At 38.9% G+C, this 23,157-nt stretch overlaps 1 protein-coding gene across 30 annotated transcripts in view; it reads left to right on the top strand.

Moving 5' to 3' along the window:
* The window catches only part of CAMK2D (calcium/calmodulin dependent protein kinase II delta), a 266,479-nt gene that overhangs the window by 214,222 nt on the left and 29,100 nt on the right, over positions 1–23,157 (top strand). For 11 of the 30 annotated variants that reach the window (XR_013345892.1, XR_013345895.1, XR_013345893.1 and 8 more), the window contains 3 exons: positions 840–899; positions 2,495–2,536; positions 5,242–5,290. Coding sequence is in view for 9 of the 30 variants with exons in the window: in XM_077815153.1 (XP_077671279.1) it covers positions 840–899; positions 2,495–2,536; positions 5,242–5,290 (151 nt within the window). In the remaining 21 variants the exon portion in view is untranslated. Of the gene's footprint in view, positions 1–839; positions 5,291–6,229; positions 6,340–8,409; positions 8,707–16,693; positions 17,950–23,157 lie in introns of those variants that run through there. The other 19 variants (XR_013345903.1, XR_013345901.1, XR_013345902.1 and 16 more) reach the window with 5 other exon arrangements.

Below are 23,157 nucleotides of genomic sequence, written 5' to 3'. Positions count from 1 at the left end.
CCCATAGATAACTTTGCAGGATCAGGGCCAAAAGTAGTAATGTTGAGAAGCTACAGTACAGGAAGTTACACTCTTAATTTGGGTTCTGTGGACTGAAAGGCCAATGTACAGTAAACGAAAGGTATTACTGCAGGTTCAGCCAGATTGGAAAGGTTTTTCAAAACAAGCAAATTAGTTTATTTCATTAAATGAAAACGAAACATACACGTTTTTCATTTGAAATACTGAACGCTTGTTTGAAAAAAATCTCAAAGTGAATGTACCTGTACATATTCTGACCTCAATGACACCCATATAAATCTCGAGTTACCAATTACAGATTTATATGGGTGTAAATGACACATAAATTTGAACCACTGAAGCTTCCTTCCGTGAAAAACAAAATGACGTTTAACCTAGTGACACCCTCCTAGAAATAAAGTGAAATGATGGTATATTACTTAACACTGTTGCATGATCTAAACTGGCAAATAAATCACAATGGAAATACAGGCATTTTCTTTCTAAAATCCATATTAATTGTGAATTCCTATTATTTGGTTGTAGCCACTGTTAAAAAATTCTTCATTCATTTACGTGTCAGAGCTGAAACTGCCTATGCTCTATATAGGACTTCCTTGAACAAGTCCAAAATACTGTCACTAGCGTCTTTGGGAGAAGCTATAGCCAGTTATCAAATCTGTTGTCAGTGTTTTTTTCAAGTTCATAAGTTGACCTTTCTGTGATTCTTTATTTCCCTATCTATATCTGTATATAGATATTCTATATAGAGAGATATAGATATGCTAGCTACCAAGAATTCTAAGGCTTGTCTATTTCTATTTTCTGCATACCTACAGATAAACAACAAAACCAACGTGGTAACCAGCCCCAAAGAAAATATTCCTACCCCGGCGCTGGTATACCTGGAATCTTCCTTTTCACCCTATCTTTAAGTTCTTTACTGTTTTCTTTGGGTTTTTTTTGTTTGTTTTTGCTTTTATTCTTTGTTTGCTTTATAAAATTTTTTCTCTTTCTTGTTGTTTGTACTTTTTGTTTTCTTTTTGTGAGGAAGTCCATTGTGAAGCAACATTTTTATAAATAGAAAACGTGACACAAAAGCTGGATGTGGTGGTGTAGTAGCATTAGTAGCGATAGTTGAATTTTTTGCATGCCGTGTAAGAAAGTGAATAGAATGCGCTTGATGTTGCCCTTAGCTCTTCACCTGATGGTTGTTTCCATGCTTTTAAGTGCTGACTTATTTTTTAAATTGTACCTGTTATCTTTTCTTTTGCCTTAACACAAGTTTTGATATCAAGGAGAGCTAACAGGACTATTGCTAGGCAACAACAATATAGACCTTATTCAGATTTTCATTCCCCCTATTCTCTGACAACCCAGCAGGACTTTGCAAGGCTTCACTTACTGGTATCAAAAGGCACCTTAGTCCTATAAAGCTTTTTGAATAGTGCCACTTTAAATCTACAGTAAGCATTACTCTGTAATAAGTTCTGCTAGGGGAATATTACTAAACAGTAGGACAGCGTACATGAAGATTCTATGTCAGAATCTTGCTTCTGTTATTAAGTCACATTTCTTAAGATGGAGGAAGGCTTACGAACACAAATGCTGCTATTTAATTACCTAAATTTAAGCAGTATTACTTCTCATGTATTTTGGTACATAGCTCTGAAGAAATGCTTCTGCTCTTTAATATAAACATAAGGACAAATTCTGCCATAGATTTGCATGCGCAGCTCCCATGGAAGCCTGCATTAAGTCAAGTCATTTCAGAGCAGTAGTTTAAAGGTTTCATGGTATGTACATGAGTCCTCAACTCCATCAGGTTCCCAGGCCTCTGTGAGTATGTTAAAAAGCTACACTTGCTGCAGCTTGTTCTGGGCCAGCTAACTGACATTTTAAGGGAAGCAAGAGGGGAGTTAACCTTTGAAATGGCATCAAGAACTTCCATCATAATTGGTATCTATGCTGTTCAAATGGGCAACAGACTGGAAATAACCCCTGTACATCCAAACACCGTTTGTGTTTAGAGGTACCCAAATCTTTCAGAATCTGTTCAGCCCATCTTTATTTTGATTTGTGTTCATTTTTGCTTTAGTAATAAGCGTACAGTATTTTTTTAATTAAAATAGTTCACCATTTTTGAGCTAAAGCAGGGTCAGACAAAAAGGAACAATGTATCTGATATGAGACATTGTGAAACAGAGTGCCTCTTCAGCTGACCTCCCCAGAGCTTCAAAGCCCTGTGTGTGTGTTGATCATGAATAAGGTCTTTGCATGCCGCTGCAGTAGGTGAGGTAACCTCCCTTGCTGGGTTGCCAGTCGAAGAATCTTTATTAGAGACATTGTTTCATCTTTTGGCAGCAGTTAACATTTGCTTTAGCTCTTGTCACTGTTTAGCATTTGTCTGCTGGCTCTTCTCGCGCTCCCTCACACTACTGTGAATGTATTTACCAATGAGAACTGTTTTTCTCTTTATTTTGTTCTCACTCAGGAGCCCCAAACTACAGTAATCCACAACCCTGATGGAAATAAGGTATTCAGAAAGAATTAGCTCCATCTTGCTTCTCCAAAGTGCACATTTCATCCACTATTCTAAGCCAGAATGTGCCCATTACCCAGAGCTTAGCAAGGAAAATCTCATTCCTGTATCTGTTGCACCTGGTGCCTCTTGGGCCTAATTCATCTGTGGCTTGTTCCCACTGAATGCTTTCTGCCTGGCTGCTGGCTCCCTCAGCTCCTGTGGATGTCTGTAGGCGGTGAGGGCGCTCAGCACCCTGAGGAACCAGGTTTATGGTGTGTTGTACATCTCTTGCTTCAGGCAAGAACTTTCAGTTCTCAGAAAAACAAAGGAACATTGTATTCAGACACAGAGTATAGTAAGGTTATTTTTACGATTCTAGTGAAAGCTTCATACACAAGATGAAGGCATATTTTGAGCTCTTTCCATCAGCTGTTTCTCAGCATGCTTATGCATCATACTGTGACATGTCTTCTGCATGGAACTTTTGACTTATTCCATAACATCATCTTGCAGTTTGAAAAGAAGCTAACACTTGAAGTGGCAAGAAGCTCTTTTGAATTCATAAATCTTGATTTGATTTTTCTCATTTATTTTCTTCTGTGTGCTGTGATGGTTGTGTTTGATGTCTGGTTTCTATAACGTGTGGTAATTTTTTCTCCCTATGTGGACTTGAAAGGGGCTAGGGAATATTGTTGTTTGTGATTCATGTTCCTAGTTTTCATATGCAGATTTCACTTATTTAAACAGATTTTAATGTGTGTGCTGAGAATTTAAAGTTTCCAAAGGATTGTTGTCACATTTATCTAGTGTAATTACTTGTGGTCGCTCAATACTGTATTTGCAAAGGATAGAGTCTGAGTGGAAAATATCAGATGCAGGCATTTCACAAGCATGGAAAAAGTGTTAATTGTGCATATTGTAGTCATCTCGCTTCTTCGTTTGATTATTTATTTTATAGTTTGTGGGTAAGAATAAGTTGTGATGTTCATTTCACTACTGTACCAACTACTCTCTGCACCCATGGTCCATATTTCATCTCCCATGTTTTATTAATAGGCAGTGTACCGCCAGCATTTTAATTTTAGTCAAATCTTTACTAAAGCCCAGCAAAGGGAAACAAAAAAACAAAACACTGGAGCTCTTTGGCATGACTACATCTACTTGACATTATTATATATTCATAGCAATTTAGATATTTTATGTCCCAAAAAGTTATAACATGGACAGGAAAACTACTTATGGGGAAAGTTACTGTTAAATTTCATTATCTAAAAAAACAAATATTTTAGCATGACAACTGGAGTGGATGCTTCCATATTACTGGCCACATCTCTCTTGTGAGCTTGTGCATGACGTTTCCTGCTTGTATGTGTGTGGTTTTTATTTTCTTCTAGGTACTATATATGATAGAGCATGGTATGTCCCTTATGTGGAGTGAATAGTCTAACACCATTCACAATAGGAAAAGCATGATGGTTTATTAAGCTTGGTTTGTATGTGTGGATTGATTAATGTAGTTGATTTATTGCTGCATATAATTTTGTTCTTTTACATTTGAATAATGCATTAACCATTCTGAAACTTTTCTTTGACTTGTCTTGTGAAATCGTAGTAGACAAAAGGACACTGTCAGGGTATTTTGGAATTTTTATTTAATTAATGTGGATAGTAACCCTTCGGAAGCTTGAAATAAATCTTATGTTTTTCCCTTCTGTCTCAGAGGTAAACTGGCTTGTTATGGATATTTTTACTCTTGAGTATTTTGCTTCTGACGTTTTCTTTTTCTTTTTTTTTTATTTGCAACAAAGCATTTATTTTTAAAAATCATAAAAAGTATATCTTCTGCAAAAATAAAATTAGGAGAAAAAGAGTAGGTCAAATTTTTTGCCTACTACCTTTGACATTGTCCTTTGAAGTGTGCTCCCTAATTTTTCACATTTCTAATATCTTATAAAAATTGTGATAAGAGCCTTGCCTTTTAACATTGCAAAGATTTCAATACAACTGTCTGATGGACAAGTCATTCCTCTGTGTGGCTGGTTGGTTAAAGAATATTTCTTCAAAGATATCTTAGATTATCTAGGAGCATTGTTGTGGGCCTCTCCAGTAACTTGCTCTCTCTTTCAAATTTTTTAGCACAAGGAGAGTATAAAAATGCAATCATGGATTTGATTCAATTCTTATTGAAATCAAGGGGAGCCTTTCAGTTTATTGTATGAGTTCTTATATGAGCAGAAGAAGTACTTTAAATTGTGAAATACAACATTCTGCTTACTTTATACTTATAAGCTCAAATGGAATGACTTATTTTACACAGTTGATATTCACGAAGCTTAAAATGGCGAGTTCTAATATTTGGCTGACGTAATTCATATAACAGTTCAGACATACTCTGTCTAGTAGAATGTAAAAAAACCCAACAAGTTAACTCATTTTCATGAAGATATTTATTTCCCCATACATCTGTGTGACATTCAAAAACTGGACAGCCAGAAATACGTTTAATAAAAATGTTCCCTTTTGAAATGGATGAAAATTGACATTTAGTTTCAGGTACAGACATCTCAATCCCTGTGGCCATTTGTTTGTGAATTACATCCACATAGCCTGCTTCAAGGCTTTGCATGATCTGTACAATACCAAGTGTAATTTTCATAGGTGCATGAATAATATGCTGGGTCACTTTATGCATTTCACTTGTATTTACTTCTTAACAGGAGTCAACAGAAAGTTCCAATACGACTATTGAAGACGAAGATGTGAAAGGTATGATTGACAGTTGGAAAGGCAAAACCATGGCTACATGCATATATTTCAGTAGGTTTTATTAACTTTTGTTGATCTGTCAGATGGAGGGAGTTCCTAAGTAATCCAAGGAGAACATACAATTATTTTTGAAAATTATGTTCATTGCTGAAGTTCTATATGTTAAGTTCTGACTTGGATAATCTGACTTCGATAGTCTAAATTTTACGTGTACCGTTTCTGTAGTATTTTACAATTAAGGAAGTTTGTCATTTAAAATTATAATTATGGCAGTAGTAGGTGTAGATTTAAAAACTAATGACATTTAATATTATTTTAAATTTCATTTTGTATATGGTACTTTGAATTTTTTTGTTTGCTTGCTTTAATTCATGTGTTTTTAATGCATTTTTTCAGATCAGCATTTATAAAACATTTCTGTTCAGATGCCAGTGTTTTTTTGTGCTTCTGTTGTATTCTGGCCCTATAATTGTCTTAACCTCAGTCACCTTTTTCTTTTCTTTTTGATTTTCTGCACAATAACCTTCTTAACTTTGCAATCTTTTTGATTATTTTTTAAGGTTTTTTTTCTTTTTTAAATTCTATGCTGTGACATTATTCATTCTTATTTTAATAACATTTTGTGGGTTTAAAACCAGTGTATTCAGCTTGTGTATTATATGTTTCATATAAGACATTGGTTTTTAGCTTTAAGTACAAAATTTTAGTTATAGTGGATTCACAAAACAGAAACAGGAATAAGAAGGGACATGTTGAAAAATAAGAGGTGAAGTAGTAAGAAAAAGAGAGATTTCTCAGTTAATTAACCATTAGAGTGTTGGGCTGGTTTTGCACTGTATTATACTAGAAGTGTTATGTTTGTGGGTGTCACTATTAAAGTGTTTATTTGCAGAAATATGCATTAAAGTATAGATTCTAAGATGCTGGAGTTTTCAATAGCTTCAAGACTGTGAGAAAACATTTTAGAATATGAAACTGATTCAGTGGATGCAGTTGCTCAAATCGTGTTTAGTCAACTGTTATTTTATTTCTGGATAATGGAGCAGGCAGTATCCTTGTTTGATAAAGTAATTGATGTTGCCAGAGTAAGGGACTGATAGTGTAATGGTTTAGGACTCATGAGTATTTCCAAGTCAGAAACGTAATAAGAAATACAAGATAAGATAATTCTTTAGTAGGACACTCCATTGTTTATGAGCTGGCATTCAAATGAACATCAGTAACCTGGTGATATCCTATATATTGTCTTTTTTAGACAGAGTTATTTTGCTTAATGAGGTGTATAGCTTCTGTTTCACTTTTATTTTGTGTGTTATAAAACCTTATCCCAGGATTCAAGTAACAATGTTCTCCTGCTAAGCAGTGTTTGTATGGTTTGGTATATTATCACTTCAACAAGATCATTTATTTCAAACAGACAGATAGAAAAACCTATGTAGTCTCCAGAGAAAAACTTAGTTATAAAAAAAGAGGATGATGACAGGTCCATCTGTACCCAGTGCCCCCACCCCTCCAGGTGCTCCAACCTTTGGGAAAAACTATTTTATCTGGATTCAAAACACACCTTCCTTAAAAATATAATTGGAACTATCCAGCATTCACAGTTACCTGAATATATTAGGCTGAACTCAGTGAGTTACCACCCTCTGTGCAAAGCAGATGGAACTATCCAAGTTTAAGGATGCTTCTTGTCCTATCCTTTAGAACTCCCTGTTTACTTCCCCTTCCTACCACCAACACTCAGTTCACACATTCCAAAATTTCTAAGTAAATCCCAGAGAATGTGTGTGGTGCTATTATATAACTACTCCTCTACAAGTCCCATGAAATATTTGACACTTACCTGGTGATTCCAAGGTATTTTGGTCCCTGGAAGTTCATGTGACTATGAACTCACCAGCCCAGTTCCTTTCAAACAGGTATTACCGAAAACCTCATCAGACAGGCCTAATAAACAAATGGGCAATGAAGCAGTCAAACCTTTATTTAATTTTTTCTTTTATTTAAGTAAAAGGCTATCAGAAAAACACCCAGCACAGTGTACCATCACATCTTTTGCAGCATAATCTCATTAATAATAATATTTTTGTTCCCAATTACTAAGCAAAAGAATAATGGGGAAACTATTTTTAAACAGCCAGTTAACCTTGACATTTCAAAATCAGGCGATGATCACAGTTAAATAGCTCTATGTAACTTTGTGCAGATTCAAAAATAAGCCAGTTTGCAAGCTTTCATCCACATATTAATGTAGCTAAATATTTCACATTCTCTGCTTTGAAAGACAGCTAAACAAATTTCTCTGAAAAATACTGGTTAGTTCCAACAAACCATGCATTGCTTTTTCCTCCAAAGCAGCAGAGAGTGGAAAAGTGAGATTTAGAATTTCTTCTCAAATTTAATTGAAATTTAATTTAATGAAATGTAATTTTGGAAAGCATTGCTATTTGCAGTAAGATAAGGTTGGGGTGTTTTTGTTTTTTGATGCATGGTAGACTGTTGCTGCAGTTCCTTTGATTCCCCATTACTATAAAAAATGAATAAATTTGGAAAATATTTAGAACACTGTGGCAATGTAAATGCTTCCATTATTTCCTGCAGGTGCTTTGGATCCATTTATTGTAGTTATTTACAGGTAAATGAGCCATTAGATATGTTTAGGATTGTAAACCTTTCAGAGCAGGGATTTTCTCTAGTGTGTTTGTACAGCAGTCAGCACAACAGGACTCCAATCCCAACTGGAGCTTTTGGATGCTACTGTAGTATGGATATTTGCTATTAATATAATGTGGGTGGGGGAAAATAAACTATTCAGAATTAACCACAGATGCTGTAGAAGCTCAAAATCATATTCATAAGTATACCCTGCTCTGTTAGTTCCACTGAACAAGTTGACACTTGAAGAAACCTTTTCAGACTCAAAATGTGTGCATTAAAATGCAGTTCATTTTGCTCTTTGCCTGTGTTCAACACTTCATTGACTTTCATTTTGCTGTGCACTATTCATGGGGATTTCACAAGAAGGCAGTCCCCCAGAAGCCTAGATAATACTCACATGAGTTCCTTCTTCACCTAGGCCCAAAAGCTTGCTGTTCAAGTTCCTTAATTGATGATTCCAGGACAACTGCATCCCAAAAATGTGGCACGGGACAAAGGTCATAGGCATTCCAAGACCAGGAAAAACCACTGGAAGATTTTAAGAGCTATCGACACATCTCTTTCTGTTGTGTTACATACAAGCTTATGATTCTGAGAGAGACTGATTCTAATGCACATCAGTGAGGTCATCAGGCCACAACTGCTCTTTGTTCAGGCTGACTTCAGACAAGAAGAATGTCAGGCAAACCTGTAGACAGACCAGGGCTGTTCACTCAGCTACAAAAACTCACCCCTTCAACAGAGCCTTCAGTGACTCATCTCAGGGGCATGCTGGGGCAACTCAGCTACACTGATTTATCCCTCAAAGCCAAGCCTGCAGTGACTCATTGCTCAGGCATGCCTATCCCTGAGCAGGGCCTAGGTCAAATTACCCCCAAGGCACAGGTGTTTCCCTCTCACTGCAAGTTAGGGTATGTCTACACTGCCCACTTTACAGTGCAGCTGCAGCAGTGCTGCCAAGGCAGCACTGTGACCTGGGGAGTGTAGACTCGCTTTATCACCGGGGGAGAACTCTCCCAGCAATTTAAAAAAACAAAAAAAAAACAAAAAACCACCCCGAACCAACGGTAGTAGCTTTATCGCCAGGAGCCAGGCTCCCGGCAATAAAGCGCTGTCTGTACTGACGCTTTTCAGCACTAAAACTTTTGTCGCTCGGGGGTGTTTTTTCACACCCCTGAACAACTAAAGTTTTAGCGCTGAAAGTGGCAGTGTAGACACAGCCTTAATCTGTGCAACAGCACCACTCAGCTAGGAATTCTCCTGCTGCCTCACAGTGTTACAGGCGCCCTGAGGTTCAAGCGTGCCTTCAATCCTATCCCTGTTTCTGCCTCAGTCTTGCCCAAGCCTTGTTCTAGCGCACTTCAGACTTGTCTGTACCCTATTCCAACCTTGCTCCAGCCCTGTTTCTGACCTGCTCCAGCCATGCATCCGCCTTCTCCCTCCCAGACCGTTGGACTGACTCCAGCCCCGCTTCGACCCGCATCTGGATTCCACTATCATCCTGATTTGGCTTACCTACAGACTCTGACCCCAGTTCTTATCCATGGCCTATCCCCGGATCCTGGTTTAAGCATTGCCCTCAGCCCGGTCCTGAATCTGCATCCAGCTTTGACTCTTGGTACCTGTCCTCGACCACCACTCCAACCACCAGGCCTGACTGCCTAAAACCTAGAGCCTGACAAATGGTGCACCTAAGATCAAGTCAGTCACCTAACACATTCTGGCAGACTTGTCAACTGCAAACAACACTGTCTAGCATGTGGGGCTGACCACTAAGGTTCTGCAGACTATTTCCTGTAAGCCTATGGTGTGGTTCAAAATGGAAATGCCTCTCCTTGTCACCATAGATACTTATGACCTACCAACATGGATAGTAATCTACAAAATATTGAAGAGTGATTCAGCAAGGACATGAACTCTCTGGCTACTTAGCTCCATCAGTGGAGACTTTCACTTAGTGAGTCTTAAGAAGGTGGCCGCAACCCTCCATCTGAATAATTTCCTGGCCAATCAGCCCCTTACAGTTTGTGCTGAGGATCATTCACTCCCTTTCCAGCCAGATGTCACTAACTTAGGAGTCAAATTGGACCTCAGCCTAACATACCAGCCCCATTTAGAACATGTAAAGTAAAAGATGACTTTCTGCACTGCCTTGATCCAGAGACTAGCAGGAACTCCTGGAAGTCGAGGCAAATGTTTTACTCACCTCAGTCCTGGGGCTGATATTCTTGCATCAGTAGAGCAGTACGCAACAGTTTGGGGCAGAAGTTAGCAAATGCATCTCATTGTTTCAGAGATGAACACAACCACTCATATCGTTAGTGGTTGTCTTTGACGTACTTTAACATCTGATTTATATGTGATGGCACATATAGCTCCCATAAAACTGCATAGAGGGTTATGATGGATGAAAACAACCTGCTGAATACAAATCTGACAACAGGTGCAAATAAGCAACCCATACTTCCTATCAGAAGATCTGCCCACTTCCAGAAGAAATCACCTATACCTGCATTTCCTGTTGACTTGCCATGATTGTCTTCACAACATCCTCCTGCCATTCATGCACTTCTGTCTCATGCTGCCAGCTCAGTGCCAATCTCAGATGAACAATGGCACATTAAGGCCAAGTGCTATTTCTTTGTAGAGTGGCAGCTACTCTGGAACAGAAAGGCAGGAGTGCTGGCAAACTTCAGAAGCCCTGATTTACATCTACTTATTTGCGACCTTGGATGTAGATCATGGACTTAACAGACTGCTGAGAGGAAAAGGCAGAGTGGCTGCCACAATGCAGACATTTGATTTAGCCCAATCTTCACAGTGTGACTGTGGTGTAGTGTCTTAGCGCAATCTTCACCATCTGATTGTGTGGTAGGGATGCAGATGGTCACGAATGTGGTGGAGAAGAGCACAGTTAGAAGATTGGAGGATGGACTGCAACGTCATACTCCCTTGATGCAGTAGTCAGAGATGGCTGAACAATCTAGTTATTGACGTGTAATGCAGAGTAAAGAAGTTCCTTTTGCCCTGTTATTTCAGGAACCAGTATAGCTACAGAAAATTCCCAGTGTAGTTTTGCTTAGTGTGTCACTGTCCACTTGAAAATAAAGAAGTAGTACTGTATTTAAGTACTTTTTTGCTTTGATTTTGCTTTGATACTCTCACTGTTTTCAAAAGAGAGAAATCCCTGAAAAAAGTTGTTGGGCTAATACAGCTAACACAAGTTGGTCATCACATGACATTAAGTGTGAATAAAAAACAAAGTCCCATGTTTTTCTGTGTCGGTCTCAGGGTGTTTCAGTTGTCTGTAGCACACACAACAAGTGTCGAGGGCATGGTAGGTATGTAGGAAAGAGCTGGCAGAAGAAAGGGCAGTATGTGAAAGGCCATAAAAATACTTTTGAACTTCAGCAGAAGGCATGATCAAAAAAGGAAAATTCTCACTTCCATGATGTCACTTATCAAATTGTTCTCCCGGCCCATATAGTTCTATTGTTTTTGCTTCAGTCATGATAAAAATAATACCTGCAGAGAATATGGGAATTATAGTGGATACTCCAATAGAAGAGATTTTAGAAAGCCAAAATTAACACTTAATGTGGGAATAGGTTAGATCAATTTTCTTGAAGTGTGGTTTGATTCTGTAAAAAGAATATTATGGCGTCCACATTTTTCATTTCTCATTTACTTCCATGCCAAATATGTCTGCAATGTTGTTATAGCTGTGTTGGTCACAGGATATTAGAGAGACAAAGTGAGTCTCTAATATCCACCTTGCCTCTCTAATACCAAAGATGTTCATTTTACAAATAAAAAAGATGCACTTTTCTAACTCTCAGCCTTGCAAAATGAACCGTAGGCCTGAAAATCAAGGTTGGTTATTTCCTTCTCAAGCAACATCACCAGTAAGAAAATTATCTCATTGATTATGCATGTGGAACATCATTGTCTTCAAGAAGACAAACTTGTTAGTGCTAGAACTGGAACTTAAAAACAATTGTGCTGATAATGTGTGAGAAGGAGTATAATCCAGTCTCTCCTAGCTGAATCAGTAGCTCACTCTTTCTTAGCTGTGTTGACTTTGCAAGTAAAACACAGGAAACAAAGTACTAAGAAGTTGTTAGTCATTGAAGGCAACAGATACGATTCTGCATGCACATGGAGCAGTTGTAGAACCTAACAAGATGTGCCTTTTTCACATAGCGACTTTTCAGACTAAAATGCAGATGACTTGATACTAGCTGTACCAGTAAATGGGATCTTGGGAGATTTGTTACAGTTAACCCCTCACTTGTCAAGGGAGTGATAGTCCTAATCAAAACCAAGGCCAATGTCCTCAGAGTTTCACTGAATATTAGATTGTGACTGTAAAGCCACAACCTGTCAGTAGGAGAGGCAGAGATGTACATTGCCCTACCATGAGGCATTGTGGACTTTGTTGAGTACACATGGGAGGATGGTCCCTGCTACTATCTTGGAAAGGTTTCATCATGTGTACTCCTTATGCCTGTTCAGCTGTGTTAACACTGCCTACTGTTCTCTCCACTCCTTTTCCCACTACATCTGGAGAGATTAGTGGTTCATAGGGCTTACGCTGGCCCTCTGCACTTGGGTAAATTTTTTCACTTGTTGTACAAGGGGTAATGAGGAGATTTCCTGTGCGCTCTTCCCCTCAGTTTCACACTCATGCATAGCTAGTTACAATCTAACAGTAGATTATGCTTTTTAGTAGTATATGATCTAGAACTAACTTTAATTAAGTCACTGATGTTGCCTTCTGTTCTCAAAGTTTCAGTGTATGATTTACCTTGACTTGAGCATGCTTCAGGTATATTAGCAACCAATAACTTCTCAGTTTAAATAACAGCATAATAAAAATAATTTCAGTTAATGGAAAGCAATAGTTTGAAGAACAATTAAGTTTATCTGCAATTGATGTGAAGAAAAATAGTTGCAGTGCAATTTACTTTTATTCGTAATATCCTCCTTCAAACCATTCTGTGTAGTTTAGCAACTAACCTCATTAACTATATAATTTAATTCTAGCTGAGCCTCTGCACTATTAGAGATAATGCTATGTTGATTATTAGAGATAATACCGTATTTGTAAGCCCATATTTTCTTGGGTTTATAATTTAGCTAAAAAGTTTGTTTGAAATTTAGCTCATCCAGGAGTGCGCTTATAAGAGAACGTAAATTAAAAAAAATGTTTTTCTTAAGATTGTTTATTTGGTTGTTTAATATCAAAATTAACAAAGGTTTATATACCGTTTATACTCACTGTTTCCTGATAGGAAAGATAATAACAATACATGTCTGAGTTAGAAGAGAGAGTGGTCCTGCTCCTGGTTCTGCTACGGAGCAGTTAACAAATGCAATAGAAACTAAGCAGCAAAACTGTTGGGCAGAGCAGCAAGGGCTTGACAGTTGTTTATTTTCTAAGCTGTCCTGTTATTGGAAAGGTCTCCATTGCTCCTGCTCCCATAGAAATCAAGCCCTAGATGCCTATCTTCTGTGTCCTGGTTAAATTAAAGAGAAAAGTGAAAATTGGCTGAAGGACATAAGAGAACTCCTGTTAATGACCTTAATTGTAAAACTGTTATCAGGAGTCACAAAGCAGTCTTCTCAAGGGAGAACAATAAACATCTGAAACAACTCAATAATGCTGCTGTTTTGTACAGCCTACACAAAGTCTAGTCAGTTCCATTACATGAGGTGGAGAGAGAACAAGATGACTGTGCCTACAGACACTGGCAGGCCCCTTTGCTATTCCTGAGTTCCCCTGCCCAAAGTTTGGAGGCTCCTCCTTCCTTGTGCCCTTGCAGGTGTAACACCACATAGTGGGCAGGAAGGAGGTGAGTGTGTAGGGAGACTGGAAGCTGTACCCATGAAGAGACAAGCCCCTTTGCATGTTGGGGAGCTCCAGGAAGCATTGTGCCTCTCTGAGTCACAATTCTTCCCCAGATTCCCACTTCGGCACCACCCTTTGCTCAGAGTTGTCCCTGTTAGGCACTATTGGTTCCTACATTTTATTGACCCTTTTGTGGACCCACTTATCCCTCTAGCCCCAAAGGATAATGAAGAATATTATTGTCACTGAGGCTGTTGAGATACAAAATATCATTTTAATAATAACTTTGTGGAGAATAAATATGTGGAATAGCTCATCTGGCTGGAGCTGATGAATTGTTGATTGAAAATGAAGAATTGTGAAATGTCCCTGTTTCATTAACATTGCTGCTGGAGGGACTCTCTAACATTTGGCCAGTTAATTACAGTGCAGCAATAAAAGTTTGCTTGTGTGTTCAAGTGGAATACCTGATAAGATACATATATATTGGGGCAGATTGTGAAGAGTTCCTGAATGGAAGCAATGACTTGAGGAACCCTCTTCTGATGTTGTTTTTCTCATTGTTTAGCATCTCTGTGTTCAGGAATACTGTACAAGTTCCTATTAGACTCAACAAGTACCACTCCCATCCTGCTCCTAACACAGTACACAAACTTAATCCAAAATAGGGAGTAGTAGTATTATTTATTATTCATTTAAATAACAAATATAAACTTCCAGCCAGTTTGAGTACATTTATGTGTTTGCCTGTTCCTAGGGTTGCTCCTGGCAGCACCTCTGTCTGTGCCCGTTGTTCCTTCTACCTCAGAGTGATATTCAAACTATTTTATATCATGGATTAAAGCAGATAGGACCCACTTGTTCTGACTGCTAGAATGAGTCAGGGGAATAGCAGCTCTGCATTATGCAAGGTCCCATAACCTGGCATATCTTGCTTATATATTGTGACTTTTGTAGTCACTGCCACTTTAAGAGATTTGTAGAGGCTGACCACAATAGAGGCAAAGGCTGGAAACTTTCAACCTGTGGAGAAGAGAAGAAGTTAGGATGCCTTCAGGGATTCTGGGAAGAGCACTCAGAGAAGTTACACCCAGCTTATTTTTAGAGATGCAGCATATGTACAAATGTTCTGGACCCTCTCCTAACCTGGAATGCCCCCTTTAGGGTGTTACAAGTGCTTGAAGGTACTTAACATACCCCCATTCTTTTTACATTGTGCACAAACTGAACAAGCAGCAGGATTGTGGTTTTCTCTTGTGCACATATACATAGGTCTTCCCCGCCCCACCCATTTGCACACCTATGGAGCAGCAACCAAAATGCAGTGGGACATACTCAATTTCTGATGTGCACAAATCTTTTTATTTGTCATCAGTTAATTTGTTTATTTCGTAGGTTATTGATTTGAGTGTTTACAGACAGCATTACAGATATGTGGGCACTATGAATCTGTGTGAGACTTAAAATTTTCCTGCCCGATTCTTTTTATGCTGAGCATGTGTGTGCATGTGCGTGTGTGAATGTATATAGGCATTGTGGCTAGTTAAGAGGTTTGAATATTTTAAAAGGCAGCCTGAATTCTGCTTTCACAAATCTGTCTTCAAGCACAGATTCTTACTCCTTGACTTCATCAGAGACCTGCAGGACGTATTCTAACATTGTGTGTCAGGGCCTTGTGCTATTATTTTGTATTGGAAGGGAGGTATTTCTGTAATTTGGAGGCAGTGAAACCAGAGCAAGAGTTCATTTTTCATACATTTTAATGTAATAGTTTCCATTTAAAAATAATACTGCAAGTAAATGTGGGTCAGCAAATCATATCCATGTACCATTTGTAGGTATGTATTTTTAAAAGTGGAATTTTAATAGAAACTTTCTTTATAAGACAGTGGTACAGCACAAGACTTTTAAAAATATATACGGAGACAAATGTTGTGCATGAAATCCTTTCTACCAGTTTAGGGCACTTGGACACCTAAGAACATGGCTGTAACCATAGACTATGTTGACATCCAAGTGGTAGTAAAGGGACCTGGAAATAATTGCAGCTGTGGAAATGAAGACGAGTCTGAAAATTTAATCCACAGTAAAGGGCATCTGAGAGGAATATCTGTGGGATTTCTCCTCCTTTATGAAGGTAGATTGTGAGGCCCAAACACATCAATAGCATCTCTCCAGTGTAAGAATGGTAGATATGTTTTCTCACTAATGTTGTAGAATAACTTCTTTATTTTTTTGCCAGTAATACACCTAAGCTTTAGAGAGGTGATTTGTTGAATACGAAATGGTCTGGATATCTAGATTTCTCATGGTGGTGTGTCCCTGAAGATGGATCGATGTAAACAATAGTAAGAGTGATGATTTCCCACGGGCAAAAGGGCTGAGCTTTAGGGCATTTTCAAAGCAGATAAACTCCGGTTCATCTGTGCTGCTCAATTTGTCCATATGGTGGGTACCTTTTATATGTAATCCATTCAGGAAACACATGCTTACATATGATTTGTTTATTTGACTTCATTTTATTCTGGGTTAAAATTCTATGAATAAACCAATTTAAATTAAGCAGGTTGAATTATATATTGTTTGTTGCTTGGCTTACTTATTATTTTCCCAAAACTGGTCTTTTAAGACCCAAAGACTATAAGAGTATGGCTCTTTTCAAACCCATCATATCAGAGTATCTGATTAAAGGGCTTGACACTTAGCACTGGCATCTGAACAGAGACATTTGTTGATACCACTGTCTTTTTCCTTGACCTCAGCCCTCATTTTCCTAAAATGCATTGTTAGTGTTATTTTTGTGTTCAGAGATTTTATCCATTTGATTGTGATTAAATTACCATTTTTTTTTTGGCCTTTTTTTCTTTCCTCACATCTCCATGCCCCACATACAGCTTTCAAAAAGGAGGGTGACATGGAGAGGTTATGTTCTGCTCACCAGTCCTCTTCTTCCATTGCTTCTTCATCTCACTGGTCACCATCTTTGCTGTGCCCCAGCAGCCGCTCCTGCTGTCAGTGTCTACTGAGGATTCTGATCATGCTCTACCTCTTCATCTTTGTTTGTTCATATGTTGTGTTTCTTTCCATCAATTCAGCGGCCAAGTCCTTGGAAAATGTAAACTCACAGAGTCACTGGCATGAGTCTGAGCCTTTCCAATCCATTCCTTCCTTTGTGCTGTGTAAGTTGAGAGAAACCATCAGTTGAGATGGCCCCCCCATCTCACAGTCCGACAAAAGACCTTTGCGATCTGGCCTAGACTAACCATTATTTTTGTTGTTGTTTAAAATACTATGGTTTGGGTGGGTTTGCATTTGATTGTTTTGTTCCTTAGTTAAATCAGCACCATTTTACTATAGTAAATCGCTATTAATATTTCTGGAAAAGAGTAGGTCATCTGTGTGGCAGCTTAATGCTCCAAGGAAGTCATTCCTGAAATCTGTCTTGAAGGCCGGGTAAAATCCAATTCCATTGCGCAAAATGTCTGTGTTGAAGAATAGAATGAAAAAACTTGTGTGATGAGCCTGACATAAGAAAAAAAGAATTATTTCATGTGAATTAGGGTGAATTAGAATTTCTGGTGACATGGATGGAATGATCAGTCTTGAGGTCTTTGCATATACCCTGTACAGCTCCTCTCTTTAAAGCTGTACAAATCAACTTGAACAGCATAGGGCAGGATGGAACAGCATCCGGGCAATAACCCACCAAATTAATTATTTGTTATGTTTATGAATGTCACTAAAGCACCTGCCTTGGCTTCAGTTGTTAGAGATGTTTTGAACTCCTGGACCTAGGCTACAAGGGTGTATGGGGGAAATGAGGTTTTTACATTACAAAACCTAGTTTCCCCCATACTTATTTCGCCCTACTGTTACTCACACCTTCTTGTCAACTGTTTGAAATGGGCCATTCTCATTACCACTACAAACGTGATTTTTTCCTCCCTTGGTATTCTACTGTTAATTGAATTGTCTTGTTAGATTGACCTCCCACTTGGTAAGGCAACTCCCATCTTTTCATGTGCTATGTATTTATACCTGCTACTGTATTTTCCACTCCATGTATCTGATGAAGTGGATTCTAGCCCACGAAAGCTTATGCCAAAATAAATTTGTTAGTCTCTAAGGTGCCACAAGAACTCCTCATACAGATGCTAGTTTTTGATTTTATGGGGTGCATGAACAACATCTTGCGTCTTCATCCTTTTTGAGAATCAAATAATTTGTGCTACTTGAAAGGTAGCTCCAAGAAGCAAGGCAGTTGTGTTTTATCCAGTTGTAAACCACTGTGCATATCTATGGAACAAAATAATAAGATGACCCTACTGTACATGGATCTGTATGTTTGCTGAGGTTATATCTCACTTTCTTGGAGCTTGTGCACTTTTTTGCTGATCTAATCTAGAAACAGATATGGCACTAGGGAGTTGGCTAGAACACACCAGATCACATGTGCTGCCACTTGGTGTAACTTAATACATTTTTCCTAAATAATGTGCAGAATGCTTAGATGTGGGCATTTAATAGATAGAGGAAGAGAGAAGAATCAGTGTTGAAGGAAAAGGCTCTAACTGATGGAACTTGCTGAGTTCAGCTGACCTGCAATTGCATAGATTCATAGATATTAAGGTCAGAAGGGACCATTATGATCATCTAGTCTGACTTCCTGCACAATTCAGGGCACAGAATCTCGCCCACCCACTCCTGCAATAAACCTCTCACCTATGTCTGAGCTATTGAAGTCCTCAAATCATGGTTTAAAGACTTCAAGGTGCAGAGAATCTTCCAGCAAGTGACCTGTGCCCCATGCTACAGAGGAAGGCGAAAAAACCCCAGGACCTCATCCAATCTGCCCTGGAGGAAAATTCCTTCCCGACCCCAAATATGGCGATCAGCTGAACCCTGAGCATATGGGCAAGATTCACCAGCCAGATACCCAGGAAAGAATTCTCTGTAGTAACTCAGATCCCACCCCATCTAACATCCCATCACAGGCCATTGGGCTTATTTACCATGAATATTTAAAGATCAATTAATTGCAAAAATCATGTTATCCCATCATACCATCTCCTCCATCATAGATTTCACATAATAGAAATAGCATTGGAGGGGAAAGAAAATGCAAAAGTGGGACAAAGAAAATATATCAACCAGGTGGGCTACAGAAAGGGTCATGGTGTACTGTGGACACCTGTCCAGCACAAGAAGCACTGAAGTAAAGAACATCTTACATGATCAGATGTACTTTTGTTGTTGATTTCAACAATGCATAGACCACAAGTAATGTCAGTCTTCATAGGAAGTGGATTAGTTTGGCTGCCTTGAAAGGGTGTACTGTAGTGTGTAGAAAGAAAAGGAGTATTTGTGGCACCTTAGAGACTAACCAATTTATTTGAGCATAAGCTTTCGTGAGCTACAGCTCACTTCATCGGATGCATACTGTGGAAAGTGTAGAAGATCTTTTTATATACACACAAAGCATGAAAAAATACCTCCTCCCACCCCACTCTCCTGCTGGTAATAGCTTTTCTAAAGTGATCACTCTCCTTACAATGTGTATGATAATCAAGTTGGGCCATTTCCAGCACAAATCTAGGTTTTCTCACCCGCCCCCCCCCCCCCCCACACACACAAACCCACTCTCCTGCTGGTAATAGCTTATCTAAAGTGACCACTCTCCTTACAATGTGTATGATAATCAAGGTGGGCCATTTCCAGCACAAATCCAGGGTTTAACAAGAATGTCTGGTGGGGGGGGGGTAGGAAAAAACAAGGGGAAATAGGTTACCTTTCATAATGACTTAGCCACTCCCAGTCTCATTATGCAAGGTAACCTATTTCCCCTTGTTTTTTCCTACCCCCCCCCCCCCACCAGACGTTCTTGTTAAACCCTGGATTTGTGCTGGAAATGGCTCACCTTGATTATCATACGCATTGTAAGGAGAGTGGTCACTTCAGATAAGCTATTACCAGCAGGAGAGCGGGTTTGGGGGGGGGGGTGAGAAAACCTGGCTTTGTGCTGGAAATGGCCCAACTTGATTATCATACACATTGTAAGGAGAGTGATCACTTTAGAAAAGCTATTACCAGCAGGAAAGTGGGGTGGGAGGAGGTATTTTTTCATGCTTTGTGTGTATATAAAAAGATCTTCTACACTTTCCACAGTATGCATCTGATGAAGTGAGCTGTAGCTCACGAAAGCTTATGCTCAAATAAATTGGTTAATCTCTAAGGTGCCACAAGTACTCCTTTTCTTTTTGCGAATACAGACTAACACGGCTGTTGCTCTGAAACCTGTAGTGTGTAGGGATATAGTATTAACAATCTCAACAAATCTGTACTACTTCAGTCCATTCCTCCCTTTGCCCCAGCGACACAAAACACACAAGCTCCCTAACTCCTTCTCCCCTCACAAAAAAACTTCTCACCGTGCTTATATAAGACGACAGATATTTTCTTTAAGAAATGGCATAATGCTATTAAACAGCCATCTGCTGTATGCAAAATAATTTCATAATGATAGCCTGCTATAACTGATCTGATTGCTCACAACACAAAATGTATTAGTTTAAATCCCTATGTTGGCAATGATTCTTAAAAACATGGTTAATCATCATGGTAGTATATCAGATTGGTAGTTAGTCTCCAGTCCTGAGCTTTGTGTAAAGTATTGTAAGTCTGTGGAGAACACATGCTGGTTCTACAGAGTTGTGTATTCAAGAGTTCCTGGGGTTTATGTCTTGCATAATTCAAGATACATACATTGATTACCCTTAAGGACTTTCCAGAATTACAGCAGACAAAATAGCTAAGTGTCTGCAATTATCTCAGTATCTGTAGTATTCATTTGTACTTTCTAAATCAGTAGTTCTCAAACTTTTGTACCGGTGACCCCTTTCACATAGCAAACCTCTGAGTGCGACCCTCCTTTTAAATTAAAAACACTTTATTATATATTTAACACAATTATAAATGCTGGATGCAAAGCGGGGTTTGGGGTGGAGGCTGACAGCTTGTGACCCCCCATGTAATAACGTCTTGACCCCCTCAGGGGTCCCAACCCCCAGTTTGAGAATCCCTATTCTATACTTACTGTAGGAAATACCTGGAATACTACAGTTACTGGGGTAAAGTCAAGATATCTAAAGCATTTTCTAAGACAGTTGCAGGTCTTTAAGGGTGACCATTGTGATGGGTTCGGACACAGAGACCCCTTGGGACTGTCACCTGAAGTGATGAAATTACCTCTGAGCCCATTTCCCCTGCCATCTTGGGACTCCAGAACCCTGCCTTGTTGAGCCAGACATGCTAGCCTGCTGCAACACAGACCCAGGTCTGGTCCACAACCCCAAAGCTGCAGATTTTAACTAAAAACTGCTCAGCAGGTAACCTGCCTCCAGCACCCAGCTCCCAATGGGATCCAAAACCAAATAAGTCAATTTTACTCTGTATAAAGCTTATACAGGGTAAACTGATAAATTGTCCACCCTCTGATAGAGAGATATGCCCAGTTGTTTTCTCCCCCCGGTATTAAACACTTACTTTGGGTTTTCTAATGAACAAAAGTGATTTTATTAGGTATAAAAAGTAGGATTTAAGTGGTTTCAAGTAATAACAGACAGAACAAAGTAAGTCACAAGCAAAATAAAGCAAAAACACACAAGTCCAAGCCTAATACATTAAGAAACTGAATCAGGTAAAATCTCACCCTCAGAGATGTTCCAATAAGCTTGTTTCACAAACTAGACTCCTTCCTAGTCCAGGCCCAATCCTTTCCCCTGGTACAGTCCTTGTTAGTTCCTGCAGACATCTTAGCTGGAAACTAGGGGTTTTCTTATGATTGGCAGCCCCCTTTGTTCTGTTCCACCCCCTTCTATATCTTTGGCACAAGGCGGGAATCTTTTGTCTCTCTGGGTCCCCACCCCTCCTTCTAAATGGAAAAGCACCAGGTTTAAGATGGATTCCAGTGTCAAATGACATGTTCACATGTCCTGTGAGACCCCAGCCTCCAGTCTTCCAGGGCTGGCCCGCACATTCACCGGAAGGTTTGCAAGTAAACAGTCCATTTACAACCAACTGTCCTAGTCAATGGAAGCCATCAAGCTTCCAAACCACCATTAATGGCCGACACTTTGCATAATTACAATAGGACCTCAGAGTTATACTTCATGTTCCTAATTTCAGATAAAAGAATGATACATTCATACAAATAGGATGAACACACTCAGTAGATTATAAACTTTGTAATGATACCTTACAAGAGACCTTTTGTATAAAGCATATTCCAGTTACATTAAATTCACACTCATAAGCATATTTCCACAAAACATTATGGAGTGCAACATCACAACCATTATACTACATAATCTTCCCTTCTGAAATGTGGCATAAAAAAAGTATGGACATAAAAGAGTATAATGTGGTGGTGATTAGGCTAGTGTTCAGTTTACAGTATATGTCGTATATGGTCATTTCCCAGCATCTAATCTTGAATTAAAATAAGGTCAAATGGAAGCACACGTGTTCCAGTTCAGTGAGTTTCTGCTCTGAACCTTCAGTCTGCACCAGTGAATTCATTTTTATAAATTTAAGGACCTGAGTTCACCTCTGCATTTGTACAGTTGTTTTGCAAATGTAACTCCATTTAAATTATAGTAGTGTCAAACTGAAGTACTGCAGCAGTGAATCAGGCTCTTTCCTTTGTATGGTAGATCATGTCATTGTTGACGTTTGGGTTGGTGTGGCATATCAGCCATGCTTCAAAATATCTTTTTCTTTTCTTTCAAAACAGTGACAAAAAGGCAGCACTATAAGCAATATGAATTCATACATTTCTACTTGATTGATTTTAAGGTCTATAGTATGGATCATAAGGTTAAGATTAGCTAATATGAAGTGTAAAATGAACTGTGTCTCAGCATGTAAATTAAAACTACCCGTTTTAGTCCCCGTCACTCCCCACAGGAATTGCCAGGATACATAGCTTTGTTTATTGACACAGATACAGTCTATCGGAAATTAACCTAAAATTTTCATCTAAGGTTTGAATCAGACATTAAAGAAGACATTGCAGGCCCTACCCCTTTGGTGTGCTTTCTGTTCCATACTTATAGAGCAGACAGACTTAGCGGAGAAAACCATTCAATCCCAATCCTTCCGTATGTCCCATATCATTATTGTGCCAGCATCATGAACTGGAGATTAAAGGAGGGGACTGGAAATCAAGAGACCTTGATTTATTCCTGATATTGATTCACTCTGTGACCTTGGACAAACCATTTAAACTCTCTGTGCTTCCATTTCCTATCCTTTAAAATGGCAATAGTAATACATACCCACAATTGTTAAACAATTGAGG

Source organism: Eretmochelys imbricata, chromosome 4, assembly GCF_965152235.1.
Source record: "Eretmochelys imbricata isolate rEreImb1 chromosome 4, rEreImb1.hap1, whole genome shotgun sequence".
NCBI lineage: Eukaryota > Metazoa > Chordata > Testudines > Cheloniidae > Eretmochelys > Eretmochelys imbricata.
The sequence above is the reverse complement of the archived record's forward strand: the minus strand, read 5'-3'. Positions and strand labels throughout refer to the sequence as shown.